The following is a 16,348-nucleotide window of genomic DNA, read 5'->3' as shown; positions in this document are numbered from 1 at the left end:
TTTTATATTGACTTCCATTTTTATATAAAAGAAAAAATTAAACACAGCAAGTTTCTTTTGCCTACCCTTTTCCCTATCTAGCCACTGGTATGTTGTCTTCTGATGTACTTTGTGTACTCTTATATGGAATATACTTCATAGTCACATGAATAACATTTTCTGTTGATTTTTAAATATGCACATTTGGGGTCTGGAGAGATGGTTAAGAGCACTGACTGCTCTCCCAGTGGACCTGGGTTCAGTTCCCAGTACACACATGGTGACTCACAACCTCTGTAACTTCATTGCTTTGGGATCCAAAACACCTTCTGACCTTTCCAGCACCATGTGCTATCCAGACATGCATGCAACCAAAACACACATACACATAAAATTGGTTAATTAATATAATAGAAATAGTATATTCTATGTAATTCTGCATTTGCCTTTCTTCCTGAGATGTGTCCACACCAGTACATGTAGATATATTGCTTATACTGCTGTATCACGGTATTAAGCTGTCCCGCTCTTTGTTTGTTTTAGCTGAAATGAACATTTCCTTTTTAATTTATCTTTAACATATATCATTCATTTATATCATATGCTTGTATGTTTCCAAGATGAGCAGGTTAGACTGACTAATCGATGTAGCTGTCACTTTAGACACACCTTTTGGGAGATATTGGACATCTTCTCTGTTGGCCATTTAGATAAGCAGTTAGCTGTTGTTGGCCAGAGTGGCCTCCTACCCACTGCACCCCCACATCTGGACGATGCTCTGTGCAGCACGCTACCCACACCCTTTCCTACTTTTCGATAAACTTAACTTTGATAGAGGAGTGAAAGCATGATGGGTTTTGTCTTGCAGTTGATTTTACGTAGCATAATGACCTCCAGAACCGAAACCCTCTCAACAGTGAGCATGTCTGAAGGTGTCTTCTGTTTCGCATGTGTGAGCCTCTGGCACACACACTCTTAAAAGTGGCAATTTTTCATTTGTGTGTTTACATTGTGTGTGCATACATGCATGTTCAAGTGCAGCTTTCCCACATCCAAGGACTCTCAGGGGCCAGCTCTTTCCTTCTACTCTGCACTGTGCAGCACTTGAACTCAGTCTTTCCTCAGGCTTGGCAGCACTACCTTTTCCCTCCCCGAGACTTCTCGCTTGCCCAAATGTATTTTTGAAAGATGTTTCCTATACTTCTAAAGTTTTATATTTCATATTTGTATCCCCAGTTTATCTGGAATTGATTGTGTGTGCAGAAGGCAGAGGGGGACATCAGATATCCTGCTCTCTTATGACAGTGGCTCACTAAACCCGGAGCTAGCCTGATGCAACAAATGTGCATCTGTCTGTGTGTCTACCTGTATGTGGAAATTTCTCCTGTAGTGGGGCAGTCATTGTATAACAGTATGCAGATACTGTACTGCTTACCATGGCTGCAGCCACTATGTACTTGATGAAGTTCTGTGTTCAACAGTTTACACTGGCTACCCGGGCTCTATCCTTACTTGTTACATCCCTGGTTGTATAAAGGGTTTGTTTACAGGAGTACGGTAGAGAAGAGACTAGCCATAGAGCTGCTCTTATGGCATTGACAGGTGCATTAGGAGATATTTGGACTCATTATCTTATTATTGCCCAGTTGAGTTTGATTTCTGGTTTGGTTTGATTTGGTTTTAATTATTATTGTACACCTGCCTGACATTAAGATGTCATTTCTTCGAAACAGTAGTGTTTCCCACAGCCGTACCAATAAGTAGTTAGGGAAGACTTAAGCTTCCCCACCTCCACTTCCTGCTTGAGTACTGTGTAGCTGCGCTTGATGGAGGAGGAAAGCCATTGAATCCCTGGTCTCCATCACGGTGCTTGCCAACCTGAACCTGCTGCTGTGGCCACTGTTGCTTCCGCTAGTTAATCACAGCTGTGGTACAGGAAGCTGTCTAAGTACCCGCTCAGAAATTCTGGAAGACAGCCTTGAAAAACAGCACTTTAACTAATGTGGCCTGTGCTGTCGATTGTTTTTAGGGAGAAAATGTTAGCCTACCTTCATTGAATCACTTCTGTCTTCATGAGCTAAAAGATGGTTGCTGTTAAACGTAGCAGTCAGAGCAGGGTGATGTGTGTGGCAGGGTGTTTCCTCGGCCCTTCAGAGAACTGCTCAGCATTGCTCTAATGCAATGATATTTGGAAAGGAAAATTAAAAGTGTGATTATCTTCCGAAAAGTGAGGGCCATCCATTAGCACATCTTCAGCAGTTATCAACGTGCTGTGAAGACGAACATGACGTGTCTGCCCGGGGAAACAGAAAACCCTGATTCATCTGCCAGCTCTGTAATGTCTGGATTGTTCCTATAGCTGCCCTCCCCAGGGCTTCACAATCCACTTAATAACAAATCAATCTAATCTGGTTCTGCATGGATTTTTCTATCCTGGGCTTGTATTCTTCCACAATTAAACAGGGAGAAAAATGCTCTAAAATTGAAGGGAGAAAAACCCTAGGCTACAGATTTTCATAGCTAAAAAAAAATCTTATATTGAGCAGTTGCACATTTTAACATCTACCAAAAGCCTTGGTACAACATTTGGTTTGCATGGGCAGGTGGCTTGTAATTCCGTCGAAACCATCTTTCGGAGTGGTGTGTGTGTGTGTGTGTGTACCTTCCAGCCTTTTTTTTTTTTAAAATCGAAAAACAAGCAATGTCTAGTGATTTAGGATTCTATGATCATTACTGTAGCTTAGATCAATTATTTGTTGATCCCAACTTTAGTTTTTTTTTTTTTTATCAGTAATAATGCTGTTGGTGCTGCAGCAAATTCAAGTCAATTTTCCCACCATGATAGCAGAACTGGTATCCAAGAGGTACAGAATGTAGAGTGCATTTGCTTTCTGAATAGCACTGATGTAATACTTCTGAATCAGAGGGGTTTTTTTTTAAAGAGGCTATGAAAAGGTCTCGCACTGTATGTCTTCTAAATGTAAATACAAAGGCTTATTATTATTATTATTATTATTATTATTATTGTTGTTGAGAAGAGGGTACATTCAGAACAAGTCTCCTTGTTAAAACCATTGTGATTCTTCTCAGCCTTGAACAGTAAGGACTTACTGTTCATCTGTGTGCTGAGAGGTGGCACGTTTGTCGGTGACAACGTCAGTGTGAGATCACTAGGATCACATCTCCATCATGTCTGTTGTCGAGGGGAGACCGCTACAAGTCTGGAGTTGATGGTACTGTAAAGTACAGAACAGCCATCATGGTGTCTGCTTGCCAAAAATTGCTCCAGCATCTACATGTAAGTACCAGTCTGGGAATACCAGAGACAGAAGCGCAGGGTACATGGTGCTGGGCTGATGAGCTGATTGGATGCAGGCCAATGGGAATTCTACAGATCGAGTAAAATCATTTCAAACAGGACAAGAAACAAGCAACCAGTTGCTTACCAGGAGCCATACCTTAAAGAAAATGGACTCTCCCCTGCCCAGAAAGCACCAGTTGTCCATAGCTTGAGGAGCCAGGGCTGGGGACTCACAAGTCCCACTGCCATCCATGCCGCAGTGTTGACAGGCTTGCTCCATCACAGGCGACCACAGCTGCTGAGAGTTCACGAGTGTAGCAGGCCTGTTGTGGACAAAAGGTACCATTTTGCCATGGTCCTCCTTGGCCTCTGACTCTCACAGTGTTTCTGCCCCCTCTGCTGGTCCCTGGGACTCGAGGGGAGAGGTTGTAATACAGAAATCTCATTTGTGGCTAAGCACTCCATGGACGTCTTCTCTCTGCAGGTTGACCAGTTGTGTTTCTTCATTAGCCACCATTCATTGCACAGAGAAACTTCTCTGCTGAGAGCTGAGAACTACCCTAACCCGTGGGTATAGAGATACGAGTTTAGAAGACAGTTTGGTACAGGTCCATTTAAAAAATAATAATAGTAGCTTCACACGTGGGGCCTGTACACTCCCCAGTCTTGACCAGATTTACAGTGCAAGACATTTGTTTCCTCCTGTGGAACCGGCCCTAAATTCTATCAGAAAGTTGTTGGCTGCCCTATAGCATTCCTGCCCCTATTGTACCCGTGGGTGTATCTTGCCATGTGTCATCATTATAGGTTCACAGCTGGCTATGGCTGTTAATGACATCCCGCATCCAGTCCCCCCGCCACAGCAACCTGAATGGCCCCCTCCGGTGCTGTGAAAGCTAGTCAACATAGAAGAAGCTTCCAGATCATTACCAGCTTGATTTCTCCATGCCTTGTGACCAAAGTTGTGTTCTTAGCAACAGGGCATTACAGTCGAGTTCTGCTGGGAAACCTGAACAGCATCATAGCCCGAATTGTTGTGGGCTCTCTAGCGCACACTAATCTCAAACAAAGATAGCCCTGGAACTGACTTTTTATGTGGTAGCCCCTGTCTTCTGAAGCATTATCCCCCATGGAGAGTAACTCCAATTAATGTCTTTTATCCATGTGTATGTGTGTGTAGCTTATAAAGTCGTAGGTTTCATATGGCTTTTTCAGAACTCTGTATTCTCCCACCCCTTTCTCCACATTAGCCTCGTATCCTTGTTCTTCTCAAATATCCTTCCCTATTCTTTTCGTATCGCCCATGTTCTAATTTACTGCATTTTTATAAAATTAGCATAGTTATATTTATTAGAAATTTCAATTTCCTATAACTCTTAAAATTTTATATTTTGAATTTAAATTCTTCTGAAAATTTATGATTTTAAAATTCTTCTTCCTCTTCCTCCTCCTCTTCCTCTTCTTCCTCTTTTTCTTCCTCTTCCTCCTCCTTCTCTTCCTCCTCCTCCTCCTTTTTTTTGTGGAGCGGGTGGTGTTCAAGACAGTGTTTTGCTGTGTAGCCCTGAATGTCCTAGAACTCCCTCTATATATCAGCCTGCCCTTACTCAGAGATCTGCCAGCATCTGCTTCCCGAATGCTGGGATTAAAGGTATGCACCAACACCACCACCTGACTTAAATTCAGTTTTTACCACACGTATTTGTTTGGGGGCATATGCACATTTTATCACATAGATGTGGACATCAGAGGACAACTTATGGAAGGCAGTTCTCTCCACCACACAGGTCCTGGGGATCAAACTCAGGTCATCAGACTTGACAGCAAGTGCCTTTACCTGATGGTCTTTCCTGCCCTGATTTTAAATTTTATAGATTGCAATTTACAGTTTGTTCCATATCTGCCCTAAGCCTTCCCTATGGATTATGTTGGCATGTGGTGGCCATGAATAAGGAAGGATTAAGCCAATCAGTTCTCTTCTCTGTTACACTGTGAACTTATCTTGCTTTATGGATTCACGCTAGAGGTGTAAAAAATCCTGTGCTTTGGAAGGGTCTGCTCACCTGAGGGGGCGTCTGCAGATCACCTTTTGAGAACCTTCTGATCTGTTCTCATGTCCCCCACCCTTGCCCCCACCCCATTTGGTAGCTGGAAATCCTATGCATTTATGTGGGGAGCAGTGGTGAGTAAAGAGGAGAAAGCGGCCGGGTGGATTTGAGACCGTGGGATGTACCAGGGGCTTTAACATTTCAAAGCTGCTCATCTGGGTTTTAGACATTGCTATATAGAGCAGCAGTGACTGGATATTGACTGTCTCCAGGCTCTGTTCTTTCCCCCAGACAGTTGTTGATGATGCCAGATCTGTCCTCCTCCCACATGTGAATTCATTTCTCCCTCAGCACAAAAATAGCTTCTTACGGCCCTGGTCTATAAATCAAGAGTTGAGAACATGATTGCAGCGAGAAATGGGAGCACAGCAGAAATTTAAGAAGTGTGCTATGCTGTTCTTTATTTTTGTAACTGGAGCAAAATTTCTCTTCAAGTTAAAGAACCTTCGCTCTTCACAAAATCTAAAAATAAATTATTGGTCTGGCTAATCAGGCAAAAATTGTGTTTTAGATGCATATTGCACGGAGGATACACTGCAGCCTTCCAAGCACTGGAGATAGAGGTGTGCACCACCACGCGCTGGAGTTAGAGGTGTGCACCACAATGCACTAGGGTTAGATATGTCCACACACTGGAGTTAGAGGTGTAGGAAAGTTTTCCTTTTTTCTTGTTTTTTTTTTTTTTGAAACAAAACAAAAACCTTTCCCTGCTTCTTACCATTACCATCACCTCATTTAAACTTGCAAGACTGAGACTGTCTTGACATCAAAAGGACATTCTTATGTGGACACTTATCATTTTTATTTTGAGCTTAGATTTCCCCTTTCTGTGTCTGCACCTTTAGAGACTTTGAGTCGGTAAGAAGTGGGGATTGATGGCATTTTTTCAGGCTGTAAACACAGATAATTCCTGTCCACCTGTCAATTCCCAAGCTGGATCTTTGCCTGAGTAGGATCTCGCACCATGACCGAAGCCATTGCAAGAGGGGCTGGCCTTGTGTCAGCCCGTCACTGTCTTCCTTCCCCTGCCCCAGTGTTTGAAACGCTAGCCGGGATGCTAGAAAACCCTTCTCCGCGTTTCCTTGACTAATCAGAACACCTGTTGGTGGGTGGGCCTCAACAGAAGTCTTACTTCCTGTGTAATTTTTGGGGATGCCACAGGGAACTGTTTGTCTCATTTTTGTCTAGTAACACATCCTCTTTGATCTTCGCTTCCCATATGGTCGTCTAAATCTTTTATTCATAGATTCAAAGCACTCACACAAAATGCTTTTGTCAAAGAATACTTAACATCATCTAAAACGTATCCGCCTCTGTTGCTCCGTGTGTTTCCTCCACCTCGAATGTTTGCACTCAGCATCAAAAAGTCGTTTTCTCTTTGAGAGACTGGTCACAGTATTATTTATTAATATCTTAACCTTTTTCTGGAATGTATTTTAGACAGCCATTGTAAAGGAATCTAAAACTACAGTAGAATTTGTAGCATGCATTTACAGCAGAATGGAAGACTGAGAAGTAGGGAAACATCATGGATAAAAAAGGAACAGTGGACAATCACAACGTTTACCAAACCACTGCCAAAGAAACAAACCAGGACTGTATCTTCCTAGCACTTTGCTGCCCCTGCCTTTGTGATGCTTTAAATATTGAAAGTGTATGAGCACATTCTGAGAGCGTGAACAGGTGTCTCAGGTCAAGTGCAGCTGAAAGGGAAATACCCGAGTCAGACTGCCGGCCTTGCTGCTTTCCTGAGTTGTCCATGTGGTCTGCCCTTCTCCAGCTGCATTATTGCCCCGCTGTAGCTCATACTTGTGACTGGGTTTGGAGTGGAGATGAACCTAAGCAAATGCCTGTTGGCGAGTGCGGATGGCTCGAGCCCGGTCAGGAGCTGCTGTGTGAAGGGCATTATTCTCAATCCGGAGTGCGGTCTCCACTGACCACAACATCCCACTCGGGTCACATGAATAATTATGAGGAGACCCTTTGCCCTGTCTCTTTTGTTTTGTCTCGTAGATTATGACTACGTACCATTCTCCAGGACAAATTTACAGCATACAAGATAACTAATCTTGAATGATGGCCTGTTGTCATGTTTTTGCTTTCTCTCCCTACTGAGACGTTAGGAATTGATTCTAGAAGAGGAGGACTGACACGTGCATGAAAGCCCAGGAAGCGTGGTTCCTGGTGTCTAGCTAACAGGGAATTGAAGGTAGGCCGCATGGCTCCAGCTAGAAGCCTACACTCGCAATAAGGCATGAGAAGAGGAGGAAGTCTCTGTCTGTTGAGGCTGATGATGTACACCAAGCAACTTTGGAAGATGTTCCCAAAAGTTTAGTCAAATGCCAAGAATTGCTTTTAGACTATTGCTAAAAATTCCTTCTGCCTTGGCTAATGAAGTTTTTGAAGCAGGGTCGTCAGCGCTCCCCAGGGAGTGACGGTGTCCGTTTGTCTACAGCAGCTTGTTCTTCCTTCATCATCTAGTTTATTTATTGGCCTTTAAAAAAAAAAAAAAAACTTAAATAGCCTGGTTTAAGGATGGGGAGCTATCTGCTTGTTTGGAGAACAGTCAAGATCTATTGTTTGATTTTGTCCGACCCTCAGACGGAGAATGAATCTAATGTGGAGACTGCATTTCCTAGCCAGTCCACCTAAAAGCAACAGATTAGGCCCCTGTTTTGCAAGCACAGGAAAAACAAAACTACGTATTGGTAGATGGTCCTAGGTTTTGGAGCATCAGAGGTTTGTAGCCTTGGGGAGGCCCTCCCGGCTTCTTACATGCCAAGGATTAGCACAGTGAGCCTCTGACATGGCTGATGGGAGTCCAGAGACCGGGAAATTTCACCCGACGGGGACAAATGCTTTGAAGTCGGAGGTTTTCCTTTTTTACGGATGTCATATTTAAAAAGTGGTATTCTCAGCAAAAAGTCAAGAACATTCAAGAAATCTACTGCATCATAAAATGAGTAATCTTCCTCCTTTGTAAAAAAAAAAAATTGAAAATCCATTAGAATTTACCTTTACCACCAAACAACCACAAGACTTCAGATTGGCAAGCATTTCTGTGTCCTCCATTCTGGTTGGAGTCGAGGCACAGTCGCTCCCCCGAGAAGCACTGCCCTATGGTGATGGAGACCATAAGGAGTGGCAGTCTAGACAGTGGGACAGATAAGACACTGTCTGGAGTAGTTCACTGAGTGAAATTTAATTTACTGTTGGGTAACTGTGGGTAATTTTGTTAGCCATTGATGAAGTTCTTTGCATCTGAGTTTTGGCAGATGCCAGCCTGAGAAAGGATGAGGGAAGTGTCATGGCAGAGGTTCTAGGTGGCTCCACTCTTGTCCCTGTGGCCTCCCCAGTGCTTACCCAGTAATGTTCAAGTAGGCTAGCTCACATTGGGTCAGAGAGGTGGGGCATTTTCTAAGAATGTTCTTGCTTTTATAGCAAGAGACACAAAGTAAAGTTAGACTTCATCAGCGTGTTCAGTTTCCGGTATATAGTGCGTGCATACATAGTTCCGTGGTACCTGCACGGCAGCTCTGGCATTTGAACAACTCTTGAAAGAATTTTTAGACTGTTCTGCACATTCTTCCCCCAAAATAGCATTCAAAGTGTGAAGCAGCTTGTCATATGAGGCAAGTTCAAGTACTTCCAAGTTCCTGGAATGTAGGTTTGTGTGGGAAAGGGCGAACGAAGGGAGCCAGGTGGCAAGGACCTTCTGTGCCACCCTCAGAAGTTTGCATTTTGTCTTCTGTGGTCTGTTTGTACGTTAGCAGTGGGAGAATGACACCCATTTATTGTCACTCAGTAAAGCAGCAACAGCAGGAAAGAGCCTGAAAGGGTAAGAAATCCAAACCATGAAGGCTGATTTGAAGGTGGAGAGAATGTTCCAGCTAAACTGGGATAAAAGGATAGAGACCCGACCTTTGACCCTGGCAGGAAGGTGAGGCCAAGAGTCTGCTTCTCTGACATTTGTATGAATGAAGAGAACTCACGTGCCCCTAGGCAGTGAAGTAACTCCTGCTTTCCAGGCTGAGTGGCCCCATGGTCCCAGCTAGAGCAGACTCTCTTTCCAGGAAAGAATTGTAACATTGTTGATCACAAAGTATGTTTGGAAATACTGGAACTCACAGGACTGCTGTGTTTGTTAGTCTTAACAATAACCAGCAACCCTCCTCCCTGGTTGGCATAAGCAGAAAGAGGTCTACATCACTGGCAGGCTCTCTAGGAAGGCACATGAACCAGACTCGGATCCGTGCTCACTCATTGGCTGTGTCCATGGCCAGCTCTCAGGTCACTGCCACTCTCGTCTCACATGACTTCCTGCAGCCCACTCACCGCCCTCGGGCGTGGGCAGAGGACGAGCAATCAAGCTTCCTAACCGCTGACAAAAGACCAAATTTGGGAGGATTTTCAAACATCATACACAGCTCTAACTGGCCATTTTTATCAGTGAATAAAAACTAATTCCATATGTATAGAATTTTATAGTGATTTGCTACATATTCTATGTAGCACAAAAATGCATAGTCTCTGCCTAAGATTTAAAAAAAAAAAGACTAGTATTTTATTTAAAATACAAAAGCTTTGGCCGTTCAATATGCATTGAGTTTCTTCTTATTTGTTGTTCATCTCTCGACCTGGACAGTTCTAAACATATGAATGACCCACCGTAAATGGTTGATGATCAAGTTATTCAAAATTGTGACGCTATCATCCTATTGACATAAAACTCTTGTTGATGACTCAGTTCTTGTGTTTTAAATGTCTTTCACATTCCAGTGGAGGCTCCTGGAACACAAGCTGCCTGGCATCTTCAGAAGGGACGTGAAAGGGAGCCAGGGCGGAGTCTTATGGGCACAGTGCCTGCAGACACATGGTAGACAGCCAGCATTGGTTGGGAAGTATTTCTAGGAATAGATGGTGGGGAGAGAGGAGGAGAAGAAGAAGGAAGCAGGCCTTTCCTTCTTGGCTAAAGCTGCCTCTGGTGTCTCTTAACATGGATCTGCCTGCACCAGCTCTGAAACAGAGTGAGTCGTATTAAACAGCTTTTCAGAGTCCATGTATTCATTCTTCATTCCTTGAGTCATAGAGAGCGAACACTTTGAGACTCAGTTAAACTGAACACTTTCAAAAGAGAAACACACTGTTATGAAGAACATATACCACAGTTTCTACACAGCATCGCCAAGGTAATTGGGTAATATGTGGTCTTTCAAATACACTCTGGCAGTTTGGTTTATTTTTAATGTTCATTATTAGCTTATTTTCCTAATGTGTTGTCTTATTACTTTAAACTGAAATAGGAAGGTAATTTTAGCTGCAGATTGCCATTGGCTTAGGGGATACCATGCTGTATTTAGGGGACCTACGGCCTTTTCATCAGCAAAATGCTCTTTGCCTGACTTTTGTGTCCATCCAGCCCCAACGAAAAGCTGCTGGTGCCTCCTCAGGACAAAGGTTGGAATACGTTAGGCTGCTTGAGCGAAGTTAGAGCTCTCTGTCGGTGTTTACCTTAGAACCCAGGGCAGCAGGCTGCTTGGGCCTTTTCACTTTTCATGAAGAGGCACTGTGTAAAGTGTCCCCTGTGTGCCAGCCAGGCAGGATGCTAGGCCCATGGCACAGAGAGGGTTCAGACAGCCACGGCCTCTGCTGCTCTGAGCAGAAGCCCAGAGGGACATGATAAGGTTAATAATTGTAAAGATGGGAAACATTATAAAGCATCTCATTAAACTTATGCAACTTAAATCTCAGAGCTTGACAACCTTTCATGGTTGTCCCAAGATACACAAGCTCTATTAAGCAGCCCTGCATGGCAGTTTGGTTGGCAGCATGTGTCCTTGCTGGCATAAAATGATTTGGGCAGTTACACAGTGAGGCATTACCAGTCCTAGTGTCCGGAAAACTAATTTTGGTAATAAAGTTAAATAACAAAATTACAAAGAAACTACTCTCTGTTGTCAGAAGGAAACCACTTTCTGAGCTCAAGGACAATGTGGTGACCTGCTACCAGGATCAAGACAAATGCCCTTACTAAGATTTGCTTCCCGTTTCCCCACCCCCTCCCCCCAAATGTCCCTTTTGAAATGGGATAAGGGCACATTAACTGGAGCAAGGCTCCTGGAGCTCCGACCCCTTGATTGCCTCCATTCATGGGAGCGGTTACCCTGCTTGAAACCGCGCCCAGGTCCATGGTGTGAACTGCTGTGCCTATGCTAGACAAAGGCAAATCACACACGCTTTCATCCAGCAAAGATTCCTGGGGGAGATGTCAGGGAGCTAGACAGGAAAGCAGAACTGCAGCAGGCAGCCCTGGACCTTTCTCGTGAGTCCGTGTCCTTTTATGAAGGGTTTGCTTATTTATGCCTAGAGTTACAACTCTTTTTCATAAATTATTAAATACTCCTCAAAAATGTTTGGAGTTTCTTTCCCACTTTCAAAACAAGGAAAAGCACAAATACTGAAAGAAATAAAGAAAAAAAATCTATGTTCTTACACCAAAGGAATTACTTCACTTTTTATCTTTTCAAGACTTTTCTCTCTCTCCCGACCCACCCACCCTTCCTCTCTCTCCCCCCTCTGTGTGTGTGTGTGTCTCTGTGTGTGTGTGTGTGTGTGTGTGTGTATCTGTGTGTCTGTGTGTGTTTTGTCTGTCACTGTTTAGGAGCACTGACTTTAAGATCAGAACATCTTAAGTTTGAACTTAGTATTTCTAGTAGCCAGTGTGTTTTATCTGTAAAATAAAATTACTGATGTCCCTGTGACATCAGTATTGTGCGTAAGATAAAGATTATATATTCAAGATGAAGATGCATATCTTAAGTGCTTTAATTTACATTTGACAAATGCTTGATCACCTAGTCTGTGTTCCGCCACTGTCCTCTAATGCCATGATGTGCCGTGCTAATTGGTGCATGGCAGAGAAGGACAAGGAGGCACACAAGTCAAATAGGTTTTCACAGGAATATATTTTTTGAATACATATACTATAAGCCAGTGGTTGTCAACTTCCCTAATGCTCTGACCCTTTAATACAGTTCCTCATGTAGTGGTGACCCCCAACCAAAAATTATTTTTATTCTACTTCGTAATTGTAATTTTGCTGCTGTTATAATTAGTAAGGTAAATATCTGTGTTCGCCAATGGCCTTAGGTGATCCCTTGAAAAATCCCCAAGGGGGTCGTGACCCACAGGTTGAGAACCACAGCCGTAAGCTAAGGAAATTATATAGCTCGAATACTGCCCTGGCTTGTAAGTCTTCCTTTTGTTAATGTACTGGTCTAAGAATGTGTTTTAACTTTTTATAAGGCAGCTCTCTGTTCAAAGCGTGCCCGTTAGCTTGCATCTCTGCTGGAGTCTCTCATAGCTTCCTTTCCGCGTTTTAGGGGCCTTTGGGGCTTTTTAATGGATGCGCTGCACATGTGGCTTCAGAGCGTCACAAATGCCAGCTCTGTCATATGTCTGTTGTTCTGAACCTCAATTTTCAAGGACAAATACAGTATGTCCCAAATTGATACAGTTAGCTACAGTGTAAAAAAAATTTAGAAGGGTAATTTTGAATTTTACTTGAAATTTTTTATACTTTTACATAATTAGATATAACAAATAGAGAGTTGGTGTGCAAAATAAGCCCGAAGTTAAATTTTATTGACAATTTTTTTCTTTTTCCCTAGCTCAACTGAGAAGTCATTTCCTTGGAGATCAACAGGTATGTTTTCTTCATTGTTATTATATGAAAAGTGTTTGTGCTTTAGATACACACAAAAAAGTTACTTAGCTCGCACCCACCCCACAAACCCTGTACTAGAACTAAACCCAGGGCCTTGTGCATGCAAGGCAACTGCTCTACCACTGAGCTAAATCCCCAGCTCCTGCTTCGCTTATTCTTTAACTTCCTAGCTCTTGGTGGAGTAAGCCAAGCAGAGCTTTTGGCAGTATCGAGGCTGAGTTTGGCTTTGATGTAGCGGTCCTGCTCTCCTTCATCCGTGAGCATAACTGGAAGTTACAGCACTGCACAGCAATTGCCTACTGTCAGCTGTGTGTCTAGAGCTTTTGATCACAAGGAAACCAAGGGGACAGCAGGAAGGTTATTATAAAAAGGATAAATACTCACCTCCATTGAACTTTTCTTTGTTCATGCTTAGAGTTACTTGAAATGTTCATTTTATATACTCAGCTTAAAATATCCACTACTCCTAAGGTAGTCTAGTAGGCTTTAATATAGCTTGTGTATCTCTTCCTTAAACTCGCCACACGAAGGATGACTCACATTACAAAGAGTACCTGCCACTATCACAAGGGTGGTACTTGGTCTTCACTCAGTATATGGTACTCAAGCATCTATGCCACGTGCTGGATGCTGTGCTCCCAGCTTAGCAGACAGTAGGAACGCAGCACACCTGCCTTCCCACAGCCAAGGCATATGGGGGTTTTATAAGGTGAGCAAGAGCTGGTCTTGAAGAAAACTTAGAGCACCAGATGCCCAGTATCTTAAGTTTATCTGCACGCTGTCTCAGAATCCCAAGTCATTCTTCACACTACTATTCCACAGTGTTTGTCAAACTGTTGATATGTCAAAGATAATGGGAAAACTCCTAGTCTGCAAGACCTCAATATAGCATGTTACTAAAGGAAAAGATACTCCATGAAGAAACATGTGGCTAGCTTGGAAATAAGGCGGTGGGGTGCTTTATGACATAGATAGGCCACTTCTACAATAGCTATGCAAAGATGAGCCCGAAGTCCACCTGCTCCTCACCTCCACCAGACTGCAGAGGAGGCCATTGCAGCAGACAGAACACACAGTACAGCATTGTGTGGGAATATTTGAAACTAGTTTGGAAAGGGAGATGATGTGTATGTGTTAGAGGGCTGAATTGGACCAGAAGGGAGGTTGTGTCTTTCAGTAGTTAGGAAGAGACCCTGAATATCCTTTAAGAAGAGTCACATCATTTAAATATCCATGGAAGAAACTACGTAGTTGTGGAATGGAGGGAAGAAAATGTAGTAATGAAAGAACAGCTGGAAAGGTACTGCCTAATTTGGTGTAGGAATACATGAACTGCTAAGGATTTGGAGACTGACTTGGTGTGGACAAAAGACAGTTGATAGCCTTGAGGTCTTTGATGGAGTAGGAGGGTGGCTTCATTGAAATACTGGGCAAGTCAGGATGGAGAGCCAGTCTTTGGGACACTTTGGACTATGGTGTTGGGCGTGCTGGATTTGATGACTAGGGTAAAGGAGAACATTGAGTAACTAGGAATGAATGTGAACGTAAGCCCCAGTCCAGAGTGGAGACACTCCTGTTGAGCAGATAGCCCCCGCACACACAGACACCATCAGATGGTTTAGACACGTAGCCAGAGTGCCGTGGACTCAGTGCACAAGACCATCTGAGTGACCGCAAAGCTGGAGCCCAGAGAGCAGCCCTGTTCGCTGTTCCTGGGAGGTAATCAGAGGTGATCTGAAGCCTGGGGAGCCCCGGGACATCAGCTGGAACCTGTGTTCCTTCCCGACCTTGTCACAGTCTGTCAGGCCATCACACAGGGCAGGAGCCATGGCTGCCCTGCTCACCTGAGCAAATGAATACACGCATGCATGAATGGATAATAAATGTCAGCAAGGTTTGAGGACGTATACATTAGCTTTGCAACTAAACTTGGGGCCCTTGGAAAGTTTTTTTTTTGTCTCTACACCAGGACCTAGAAAATGCCCAGTCCTTAGCTAATGTTAAAGATACCCCTGTGTGTAAGAGAAGCAAATGTGTTAATTCAGAAACAAAATTCATACTTACAAAAAATTACAAAGTTGTAATTTTTTAAAACTCCGAAGAGCCTATTTTTTAACTCTTGACTACGTTCCTGTGCTCTTGAAGCCCTTACATGTAAGACATGTAAGCCATGTCCAACAGGCAGTCTGTGATCCCGTGCACCCCAGAATAGTCATGAAAATTGGAAATTTATTTAAAATTTTATGAAATTGTGCATTCATTTGTTTCTCTCTCTTTAAACTCAGTTACATACTCTTGATCATGAACATGGTAGATGATGATGTCATGTGGCAGTGTCAAAAGTTTAAAGGTTAGACACTCCTGATAACCTAACAGGACATTACCAGTATTGTCCTTGCCAGCCACCGCTGCTGCTGCTCTCTGTCTCTCCTCTTCTTTTTTTTATTTTTAAGGCAGACTTTCTGTGCATCCCAGGCTGTCCTAGAACTCACTAAGTCATAGCCCAGCCCTTCTTGTTCAGATTCAATATGCCCAGTATTTATGGGATTTTCTTTATTGCAAATTTCACATGTATGTTGTGACTCTGATCAGACTGTTTCCTTCGCAGCTCCTTCTGTATTCTGAATATAATACCTCCATTGAGATACAATTCACATGTCCTACAATGTACACATTTAAACCACACGTTTCAGTGTTTTTAGTTTATTCAGAGTTAAGCACCCATCACCACAGTTAATTTCAGAGCGTTTTCATCACCCGTAAAGATGCCACATACAGTTATCCATCAGCTCCATTTTCTACCACAAACTACTAATCTTAAGCTGCAGCACTCTTTCTTTCTTTATGAATTTGCCTATTCCAGACATTTCAGTTAATGGGTTTATGCAACATAGTTTGTAATTACGGACTTTTTTCACTTAGCATTATATTTTCAAGGTTTAACATCTGTGTTGGTACTCAATTCCTTTACATTGATAAATAATCCTCTACTACGTTATTGGAGAACATTTTGCTTATCCAGTCATGAGTCAGTAGGCATTGTTTCTCCTTTTGGCTATTGCTATGAATACTTATGAAAGGTTCTAGGTGTTTTGTTTTGTTTTTTTTTTTTTTTTTTTTTACCTAAGTGTGTAATGAAGAACAACATTGCTCAGTCAGCTGGTAACTCAGGGTTTAATCTTTTAAACACTTAGCAGAGTGGTTTCCAGTGTACCTGGACCTTTGTAACATTCCTAC

General features: G+C 43.0%; 1 protein-coding gene across 17 annotated transcripts in view; it reads left to right on the top strand.

Annotated features, from left to right (window-relative positions):
- Positions 1-16,348, top strand: part of Pkp4 (plakophilin 4) — a 208,534-nt gene that overhangs the window by 129,239 nt on the left and 62,947 nt on the right. For all 17 annotated transcript variants that reach the window (XM_038336226.1, XM_038336235.1, XM_038336233.1 and 14 more), the window contains one exon: positions 13,056-13,090. In XM_038336226.1, the coding sequence (XP_038192154.1) occupies positions 13,056-13,090 (35 nt within the window). The remainder of the gene's footprint in view (positions 1-13,055; positions 13,091-16,348) is intronic.

This window comes from Arvicola amphibius, chromosome 7 (genome assembly GCF_903992535.2).
Source record: "Arvicola amphibius chromosome 7, mArvAmp1.2, whole genome shotgun sequence".
Lineage (NCBI taxonomy): Eukaryota > Metazoa > Chordata > Mammalia > Rodentia > Cricetidae > Arvicola > Arvicola amphibius.
The sequence above is the reverse complement of the archived record's forward strand: the minus strand, read 5'-3'. Positions and strand labels throughout refer to the sequence as shown.